The 11087-nt window shown below is 45.6% G+C and overlaps 1 protein-coding gene across 1 annotated transcript; it reads right to left on the bottom strand.

Moving 5' to 3' along the window:
- Positions 1–3815: 3815 nt before the first annotated feature.
- LOC144827262 (uncharacterized) lies at positions 3816–5694 on the bottom strand. Its single transcript, XM_078685645.1, has 2 exons — positions 5200–5694; positions 3816–4925 (listed from the first exon to the last, which is right to left on the bottom strand). Exons 1-2 carry the CDS (start codon positions 5618–5620, stop codon positions 3943–3945), a joined length of 1404 nt encoding a protein of 467 aa, XP_078541771.1. The 5' UTR covers positions 5621–5694; the 3' UTR covers positions 3816–3942.
- Between the last annotated feature and the right edge of the window lie 5393 nt (positions 5695–11087).

Genomic DNA, 11087 nt, shown 5'->3' on the forward strand with positions numbered 1-11087 from the left:
AAAGAATGAGGTGGGATCAAGGTTAGGCAAGCCTAAGTATTCTGCAACCTTGTCATTCTTTAGGACAGCTGGTAGGCTAGTAAGAAAAACTCTTGGATTCCATGTTTATAGTTTTACAAAGCAAACACAGGAATATAATCTCATTTGCAATTTCAAACAAAACACCCTCATGGCCTCCTTTCTGCTCCTCTGCATGGGTGCAAAAGGAGTCCTTATGATGACTTGCAAATTTGGGGATTTGTTTTCAGATGTGTGATCTCCATGAACTTCATTCTTCAGCTGCCTCTTCACACAGCCGTAACATGTTTCCACTTTGGCAACAGCCTTGTGGAGAAAAGAGAAGCTGTCTTCACTCGCCATATTCCACGGGGCAAAGTTTTGCTACCAAGCCCTGGTTCTCAGAACAACCCTTACCTCTAAATCAAAGTGCCTTTTGTGCCTTTGCAGAGATGCAGAATGGAAATTGCAAGTTTGTTTAAAATAAGGGCATTTTCTAGGAAATTGGCTTGTTACTGGAGTCCTGCGGGTGGAATAAGCCAGTGAACCGCACTGGGAACACCATGTGTAGCTCTTGATCAGTAAGGGATGGGCAGGCTTGAGTGTGACATGTACACTGCGAGAGAGAATTGGTTATAGATTAATGAGATGTAAGTGCTTCCATGCTGCCAAGGTATCCCCAGAATAGCTATACATTTACATTTCTGGCAGAGCCTCATGTTTAGTACTATAGCTGTGTGCTCCTAGAGTATCTGCAGGCTAGATGCAAGTTGACACCTATGTGGTACTCACAGACATATTACTGTAGGTCTGCGCTCCAGGAGTACCTGCAAGCTTGCTATAACTTCACACCTTGGTAGGCCTCACAGATCCTCTACTGTAGGTATGTGCTCTTAAGGGTATCCCTGAGGACCTGGATATTCATGCTCTGTTGGGACATAGAGAGCAATTACCACAGGTCCAGTGCCTGCAAGATAACTACCAAAATATTCAACAAGCCCACACCTCAATGAGCATAAAAGACCCACCATTGTAGGTTGGTGGCCTATAACCCCATAGCAAAAGATACTCAACTGTAGACAACATATCTGACTCTGAGCAGACTGACAGCAAAATGCTTCAAAAAACAAATAACCTCACTTCTCCCCTGCACTCCTAGAATGTATAGATCCCTTTATTGGATCCCCCCAATGCTCAACAGGCCTCGGTCCCCAAATCCAGAACCTATTCACACCCATAATAAATTCATTATCTCACTGATCGTCTTTACAACCTTCTTTACTTCACCTTCTCCTTAAATCCATTAGCAGTTCCACAGTACTTAAGTCTCCATCGTACATCTCAATTTCACCTACTATTCACCTCTACTTTATCACCACCATCAGCTATCTCATTTATTAGCTGCTATTTAACCCCTTCAACGCTCATGACGAGCTCAGCTCGTCATGAGTTACGCCTCTCGTACGCTCATGACGAGCTGAGCTCGTCATGAAACGCGAGTTTTCGCAAAAGTCAACGCACAGCGGGAAAATGCGCCGCACGCGTGGGGTTAAAAACAAACCCCTTATTAAAGATTTCCATCTCCATCCCTTGTACATACTAGGGCTGTGATACAAAAGTAGAGGAAGCTCCAACCTACAATCCTTCTTTGAAAGTATAAAAGATTCAAGCTATTCTGTGCTAATGCTCACACTCACACCATCTCATAACCACCCATATTCAGCTGTATTCAGAAGCCATATCCCACCGATCTAACTACTACTTACTTGCCTAACATTCTTGCATCTGAGCTCTCTTCTACCCCTTACCCTCCCGAAGAAAGACGTTATCTTAGCTGGGAAACGCTTAACTGGAACACAAAACTACAAAAATAGGAAATCAGAAGTTTAGAATATTATGTGGAAGAAAACACATGGCCATAAGAATAGAAAACATACAAACACAGAACACGAGGCACAAAGCTACCACCAGAAAAGCTGAGAATATTTCAACTATAATGGAATTCAAATGCAACGAACTCCACCAAAGGAGCATTCAACATCATCACCAAATTCCAAAAACCATACTGTACACACAATGACATCAATCACACTCAGAACCTTTTCAACTTTATTGCAGAATAAGTCAGCAACACAATCAAAGGATTTAGGGCCCGATGTAGGTCGGTCGGTAACGGCCGAAAATCGGTATTTTCGGCCGTTACCGATCGGAATACAGACAACGGGATGTAGGAGGCCGAAATCCTGCGAAATCGGCGATTTTACCGATTCGGAAAATCACCGAGTCGGTCGGATTCCGAATCGGAAAAATGTAGGAATCGGAAAAAATCTCCGATTAGGTAATCTACCGAATCGGAGATTTATTCCGATTACTACTTTTTCCCGATTCGGAATCCGACCGACTCGGTGATTTTCCGAATCGGTAAAATCGCCGAATTGGTATATATTCCGAATCGGTGAAAATCCGATTCCATGCGAAAACCCTAAGATTGAGATGTAGGTAAGCACAGAAATACCGATTTTGCTCTAAAATCGGTATTTCTGACTCGGAAATTACCATGGATTTGAATCAGGTGGTAACCAGGTGCAACCTATAAAAAAAGACCCAAAATGCAGTTCTACTTGCAACATGGCAGCTTTCTATGTCATAGCTAGACGGCTACGGCTACAGCAGGAAGGTGAGAGGGAATGGCTGAGACAGGAGCAGGTGTACAGGCAGAGGGTGACCCTGTGCATGCTGACAGATCCAGAGATCCTACAGAGGTACAGGCTGGAGGCAGACACCATCAGAGACCTCATCAGGGACCTCCAACCCCTGTTGCAGCACCCCACCCCAAGGGCACATGCAATCCCTGTGCAGGTGCAGGTGCTATGCTGCCTACATCTTCTGGCGTCTGGCAGCTATCAAAGTGTAGTTGCTGTGGCAGGAGGGGTGACCCAGAGCAGCCTGTCAAGGTTCTTCCACAAGTTCCTTGATGCCATGATCCAGAGGATGGCCCACTACATCTCCTTCCCTTCCACCCATGCAGAACTGGCACAGACAAAAGCTGAATTCTATCAGATGGCAAGATTCCCCCACATCATTGGCTGCATAGATGGCACACACATACCGATTTGCCCCCCTGCTGACACCGAATACGTATACCGCAATCGGAAGTCACGGCACACCATAAATGTGCAAGTGATATGCAATGCCAAGTGTGTGATCACTGACCTGGTTGCAAAGTTTCCGGGGAGTACCCATGACTCCTATATCTTCCAGAGTAGCGGGATTTATGCACGGCTGATGGCAGGGGAATTTGGCGAAGGATACCTCCTAGGTAAGACACAGTGTCAGACCCCCATTACCAAAATTGCAGTGTGTAATACATGTATGCATGTGAGTAATGTTACCCCTTCTCCTTCCAGGCGACAGTGCATATGCCCTACGCTCGTTCATTCTCACACCTTACCTCAACCCCTCAACACCCAGCCAAAGGAGGTACAACCGTGCACACAAAAGCACGAGGAACGTAGTGGAAAGGACCTTTGGCATCTGGAAGAGCAGGTTCAGATGTCTGCACAAGAGCGGAGGTGCAAGACAATACACCCCCATCACCTGCTGCAAGATTATTGCTGTGTGTGCAATGTTGCACAACCTTGCAGTCAGGAAAGGCACTGAGGTAGAGTTATCCGACTACGAGGACCCTGATGATGACAATGCTGTCCCACTACCACTACCTGCTGGAGTCTCTGCACCATCTGACGGCAGATACAGGCGTCAGGAGATCACAGACAACTATTTCTGAGTGAGTACAGATGCACAAACAGGTCAATGTATGTGTTCAGAAATTAAATTTAATAATGTTGCATCAACGTTACTGCACTGATGTGCAACAAAAGAAAAGTTAAACAACAAGGGGTAGGAATGTCCAATGTCCGGGTTGCCTCACCCGCAGTGGCAGTCCTATTTTTTGCTGCGCTTAGCAGGCCCACTGGGATGAACCTCACCCCCTTCAGAATGCCCTGCAGCCTCAGCTGAGCGTCTGGTGCTCCGGCGCGGCTCTGACGCAGTGCTGGCCGGGCTGCTGCGGCTGCTGCTGTCCCCAGCCTCGCCCAGGACGGGATTCACTGCGGTGTTGGAGATGAGTAGTGTCTCCATGGCTGTTGTTATACGGCCCATGCCCCTAGTGACCTCGGACATGGACTGTGTGAGGCTGGCCTCCATGTTTGCCCCACGTTGGCATGACTGGGCAGTCGCAGCCGCAAGGCGGGTGAGTGACCTGTTCGTGACTCTTGCATCCCTGCGACGACTCAGCTCATGGTCATCCAACCTGGTGCAGAGCTGGGTGATGGCAGTGGTCATTCGGCCAATTGATGTTGCTATGTCCTTGTTGCTGTCAACGAAGGTCTTGAAGCCCTGTGTCATCTCACCCATCTGCAGGTTGTGCAGGCGCAACTGGCGATGGCAGGCCAGGATGGATTTCGCCTGCATCCTCTGAATTGTGACCATGCTGGTCTCCAGCCCTGCGAAGACGCTGCCTCCCGGTGCTGGTATTGGGCTGCTGGTAGCACGTGGCCTACGTGGAATCCTGCTGCCCTGCTGTGTGTGCTCTGGTGTCGCTGGTGTCACGGGGTCTTGTGCAGGAGCCTGACCCGCTGCCCCCTCCATGATGACTAATGGAGCCACTATTCTCCTCCGGGCCGGGGAAGTGGCAGGTGCAGGGTGGCTCTGTGGTGGTGTGTTGTCCGGGGAGAATACCAATGAGGGCGACTGAGACTGAGACAGTCGGGGGGAGTGTGGAGTTGTGAGGGAATGTCCTGTGTCCTCCTCATTTGCCAGGGCACAGCTGTTGTCCTCCTCCTCCTGTGCTGCTGCACTGGTGCTTGCCACTGCCGCACTGGCTGTTGGTGCTGGAGCTGATGCTGCTCCCCCGCCTGATGGTGCCCCTAGGTACAAAGAAGCATTTGTCAAGTGGGTGCTAATGTGTTCCAGTCACAACTATTAAAGCATTGCACATCTCATTACAAACACGTTGATGCTGTATTACAGTTATTTATCTCATGCTTCTGCTGTGGCATTATTGGTAACTTTTGCTGAGTACATTTAGCACGATGCATTGCTCATGTCTGTTGCTAGCTGTACTGGCCTGGGGTTTGGCTGTGCATTGGGTCTGTAGGGGAGGTGTCTGGTATGGTGTGTCAAGTTGCGCATGCTTCTTACCTGTAGCTGTAGCTCGGGATGAGCTATCCAGGTCCCCAATGCCCACGACACTGGCCCTCTCGATGGTCGTCGCCACTAGTTCCTCCAGCTGAGTGAGGGGTGGCGCACGGTTTGTTCCTCCTCCAGTGAGTCCAGCCTGCTTGTGCAGGTCGGCCAGTTTGCGCTTGGTCACGCCACGGATGTCATAAAACCTCTTCTTGAGGTCGTCTAGGCTCCTGTGGGTGACACCAACTGCATTGACTTTCTCCCCGATGTCGAGCCACAGCCTCCTCTTGGTGCTCTCCGGGACAGTCAGGGACTGCCTGCCATATAGCTGGGTGTGCACCCTCACCACCTCCTCCACCAAAGTTTGTAGCTCCATGGTGCTGAATTTAGGATTGCGCTTCCGCCCTGCCTTCTGGCTCTCTGTGCTGGTGTCCATGTCTCTCAGGGATCCTGCTCACAATGCTGCTCTCTCTGTGTCTGCTCAACTCATGCAGCTTTCCAGAATGTTCTGATGAGTTGCACCTGCCTGGGTTGCCACACCCTGGGGGGAGGGTGCTTACAGCTCATTGGCTGATGTCTTCAGTGTCACTCAACCAGCTCGGCAAAACGGCATTCTCCGAATCGGTATTTTCCGATTCGGTATTTTCCGAATGTGTTCGGTAAATACCGATTCGGAATGTATAATGCCTTCCTATTGGCCTTTCGGCACATGGGGCGTATTTATTATTCCGATTCGGCGTTTACCGATTCGGTTGGTTCCGCATTTTTTTTTTCCGATTCGGACTTGTCCGACCCGGCCTATACCGATTCGGTAGTTGGCGAATCGGTACGTATCGACTCTCGATACCGAATGCTACCGAATCGGTATTTTTCCGATGATTATTTCCTACATATCATTTTCCGATTTTGAAATACCGATTCGGTACGGATCGGTATTTTAAAATCGGTAAATGCGTTTTACCTACATCGGGCCCATAGAGACCAAGGGCTAGATGTACTATTATTAGCAATACTAATTTCCTAATTACAATTTTCTCCGAATCACAATTAGGAAATCGGTATTCCTCATGTATGAAACCTTTTGAGTTTCATTCGCAATTCCTAGTGGGCCGCAAATAGATCTACTTCATGCATAATAAAGAGGCAGGTCGCAAATTGCGAACCATTAGGAATCAATGTTATCACAGGGATGGTAGCCTGCTGAGGTCAACAGACCACCATGTCTGTGATTGCTTGATAATAAAGCAGTCTTTTTTTAAATGCAACCCATTTACCTGAAAGTAAAATGGGATGCGTTTAAAAAGAAAAAAATAAACTTTGCAGTTTTATCTTTTAAGGGCAGGCAGTGGTCCGTGGGACCACTGCATACTCTTAAAAAATACTTGTTTTTCATTCTCAAAGGGGAAGGGGTCCCCTGAGACACCTTCTCAATTTCGAATGGGTTACCATCTCCTTCAAGGAGTTGGTTAAATATGAATGGTTTGTGACCGTAATTCGGTTGTGAAGCATTCATACAGGCAATTCTGATTCGGTATTTAGAAGGGATACCCTAAACTCACCCCTTCCAAATACCAAATCAAGAACACAAATTGCGATTCGGTAACATGTTACAGAAACAAATTTGTGTTTTGTACATAAGTGAAAGCATTTATGTGGTTGGAAATGGCTCAATCTGCTGTTTCCGACTGCAAAAATGCTTCGTACATGTGGCCCCAACTTCCTTAAAAAGACAACTGGTCAAATTATGACCATAACAATACACAATCAAAATTGTGCTCATTCAATACTCTGTCCATAAAAGAAAAAAAACACTCTAACAAAGATTGCTGGACATAGGGTGACCCGTGCCCCCTGTCAGGACCTTGCAACCCCCTCCCCCAACTTATCACATGTTTTTGCAACCCCGCCGATCACACTCTGCCAGAAATATGGCAGCAGCGGTAGGTTACAAGGAATCATAGGACACAGCAAAGTCGAAGCACACACCAAGGTCAAACAAAGAAGTGTGCTGTACATGTGTGCGTGGTGACTTGAGGCACAGCAGTACAGTAAGAGCAGGGCTGGTCAAGCTATGCTCCTTGGTCAGGCCTCAGTGGTCATTTTGAGAACGGAGTCAGGTGGGTGTGGCCAGAGAGATGAGTGAGATGGATGTGGCCTAAGAGCTGATTCAGGCAGGTGTTTGGCCTCAGACTATTGTAAGAAGCCTATGCCCCATCCAACTGCCGATTTTTTGAGCTTCCGGATTAGGCAGCAGTATTGGATTCCTTTGGAGTGTTTTGCCTGGATTTCTTTGCATTTAAAGGTCACATACTTCTTGCTGAAAGACTCTGAGGTAAGCCTAATTTTGCATGGAGGTCAAGATTGAGAAAAGAGAAAAGGGTGCTTGGGGAAAAATCCCAAAACATTGTGAGACTGTTGATTTAGTCTAAGGGGCGGACAAGGCTTGAGTGAAAGGGCGTTTAGATTGGATGGTCCCAATATTTCAATAGTTTATTTTCTGCTGTGGAAAAGTTTATCTAGTGGAGGAAACTTCGAAATAAAAACAGTTTGATAACTTCCGATACAAGAACAAAAAAACTGTTAAAGAGACTTTTTAAAATAACTGGGGGCAGATTTACAATAACTGGCGCATCCCTGCATATTAGCAGGGATGCACCAGTTATTTTGCGTGATGGAAAAATAGCCTTGCGCCACCATGGAGGCTCCGCATTTACAATGCAGCACACCATGGCCACCGTGGCGCAAGGATAGACGGATGCGTGACGCATCTTGTCGGAGTAAGAGCAGCGCATTGCTGGAGTCGTGTGGCAAGCACTATGCAACTCCAGCAATGGTTAGAAATGCTTATACCTAACATGCTGCGTTACTCCTTATGCCTGCTTCAAGCAGGCGCAAGGTTTTGACGCAGTGGCGTCGTAAAAGTGACTCAGTGAAATCTTGAAGATTTCACTGTGTCACTTTTATGAGGCTTCCTTGCGACAGAATGCCCTTCCTGCATACATTATACCTGTCTGTCTGCACCTTTTTCCATTGTGCGGGGCCTCCTAGTCCTGGGCTGTGTCCAGGTGAGGTGAGGTCATTTCCCCTGTCAACTTAGGTGAGAAAAGAATTTTGATATTATACACTATTTTGGTTTTAGGGAGCACTGGGGTTTGATATATACATCAGAAATAATGAACACATTTTCTCTCACAGATTGTTTTACATCTACTGACAAGGAGGAGTAGAGTTTCGCAGTTGGTACAGGTTGTATTGTTACCAACATTTATGATTTAATGCAATATGTTTATTTATTCACATTAATAACAGTAGCAACTTTGTATGAGCAGAGGTCCTGATGAAAGCCGGATGGTTTGCACATAAGGCAGAAACATGTTGGCCCATATATTTGACAGTTATTTGGTCACACTGTCAATTGCACTGTTCTAGTTTTTAATTAGGGGGTGTGCCCTGATAGGCATTAAAATAGGATTTTTCGAGGACGCACCATCCTATTTTAAAATCACGAAGTTTTGTTTATGTTGCAATGTTTTCCTAATTTTGCTTTCAACCATCAAGTATCAGCCATCACACGGCTATTCATAGTTCTGTGTGGACCAGATCCGGTACCATTAATGTGCGGCAAGTGGTCTCGATGATCAAGGGACCAGCCTATGCACAAGTGGAATAGCCAGATGATAGGACTGATCACTGAGTCTAGTTGATGGTTATCCACATCTAGATGGTTATGGATCGTGTCGATCATTTTATTAGAATGTAGCTCTGATGTGGTTTCTCACACTTTAGGTGCTCTTTGTGGTTTGTGTTAGCTGCTGGAGGATGACTAGGGCATCCCTGTTCACACTCATTGAAGGGTGGTAGCAGTTGAGCCATTTTGCTGGTATCTACAGACTCCCTGTGTTCGTTTTGGTTTTTTCATATAGCTAATCTGGGGATGTGAACCAGGTTAAAGTCTTTAATCTTCAGTTCCCTTTGACCCTCCTTCCTCGGATTGTTAGTGCAGGTTAATGTAGGGCAGGGCTTTACAACGTGACGCATCTCCCTAGATGCGTCACTTGTAAATATGTCGCATCGTGGTGCATTATTTACGACGCCACTGCGTCACAGAAGTGACGCAACAGTGTCATAAAGATGTCGCAAGGGGCTTGTAAATCTGACCCCAAATTTCCAAGTCTGCCACTGTTGTCTGATGCAAGGCTCAAACTACTTACCTCTTGAGAATCCCAACCCCATGGATCTAACGGAGAGAATAATGGATAACTCGGGATTAGATTCAGCTTGAAAGGACCAGATATTGCACTAATTAAATACAGGCATAATTTTGTGTTAGATGGTTGAATAACCACTGTCTATCTATAGTCAAATTCTGGTTTTAACTGTTATTTGGTTCTTTTGTAGGCAGGCCGATAGTTGCGGTCAACAAATTCCTTCATTTCCCCTTCTGCAATTTCGCAATGGGTACATTTAAAGTTCATGCTCTGCTGTCAACAACCTTGGGTCAGCAAATCAGGTAGGATAACCTTTTGTATCCATCAAAGATTAAAAGTACATGGTCCATTTCAACAACAGAGGGCCACTAACTAATAGAAGCCACGCCTCTTCACAGGATCTACTCCCCAGTGTTCCCTTTCTAACCCCTCCCCTCTTGCCTTGAGTCAGTTTGTTGTGTGTTCCACTTGTGACTGCTGCAGCAAGGTACGGGTGTCAGTATCTCTGAGACCTTGATACCCCCAAACATATTCAATAACAATCATGAATCTACCTCTGCAGTCATACCTACATGACCAATAATTAATAAATCACTGTCATTGGGGGAATCCCCCAGCAAACTAAAAATGGGCTTTATGCAGCAAACTCTGAAGAAGCAAGTACTATATTTCAAGGCCCTAAAAAACGACATACTAATATTGAATGGGTCATTTATGGCCAAACTAAATGAGAAAATAGCATTCATAAAGATATAAGATTTTCTTGGAAAAATAAGCTCTCTCTGACCAACAAACAGGTGCCCGTTCTGGTAGAGACACTGAATCAGCATTAATTGTAATTTGGAAGGACCTCAAGAACATGGTAGACTGAAATGGAGTGATGGCCCTCTCCTACTGGACCTTTCATCAGCTTTTGATACCATGGGCCATGATCTTCTAAATAAAGCTTTGCTGAAACACAAATACAAAACACTACTATATAATTGATGCAGCCCTATATCAGAGACGGGAAACAAATTGTGTATCTCCCTTTAGACATGTCAGTACCTTCCTCCCTAAATATTGGCTTTCTGAAAGTTTCAACCACTGTATCCCTCTTATTCAGTGCATACATTGGCCCGCCCTCAAACTTATAAAAACATTTAAACTCACCTGCTGCTGATGTGCGGGTAACACCTTAAAAAGTCTGCCAGACCTCAAGAGATCAGGCCTTGCAAAGTGCCTAGAAGCAAGTAGTAACAATGGGATTTTACAAAATAACCTAAAATTAAATCCCTCTAAAACCAATACCATGATATGCAGATCATAGTCAGATTATGACCCGAAAACAGCATTGAAAATGAAGTTTGAATCACTGTGATGATGGGCCAGCAATGTCAGACATCATGGGTCGCGTGGAATGAGAGAAGCAGCAGCAATAGATAGTGGGCAGCAGCTAGTAGATTTGGAAACAGAGTGGATTCAAATTATATCAAAGGAAATCTCTCACTGTATTGCATTAGGGAGAGAGGAATATAAAGAACTTGTCTGCTTTTTTCCCTTTTCCTAGCAAGAACTTAATAAATTGTAAATGTTATTTCGTGTCTTAACTTGCTATGAATTTCCAGAAGTTAAGACATTTGTATTTTTAAAAAAATCATGTTGCTTTAAATGTGGGAAATTTAGATAATATTACAATATCTGAATTTGTAATGA

The sequence above is a fragment of the Lissotriton helveticus genome, chromosome 4_1, assembly GCF_964261635.1.
Source record: "Lissotriton helveticus chromosome 4_1, aLisHel1.1, whole genome shotgun sequence".
NCBI lineage: Eukaryota > Metazoa > Chordata > Amphibia > Caudata > Salamandridae > Lissotriton > Lissotriton helveticus.

Bases quoted from the DNA above. Each gene is read 5' to 3' on its own strand.
- LOC144827262 (XM_078685645.1), bottom strand. From the start codon at position 5,620: ATGGACACCAGCACAGAGAGCCAGAAGGCAGGGCGGAAGCGCAATCCT. The intron at 4,926-5,199 runs GTAAGAAGCATG...CTTTGTACCTAG, and splicing joins ATCCCGAGCTACAGCTACAG to GGGCACCATCAGGCGGGGGA.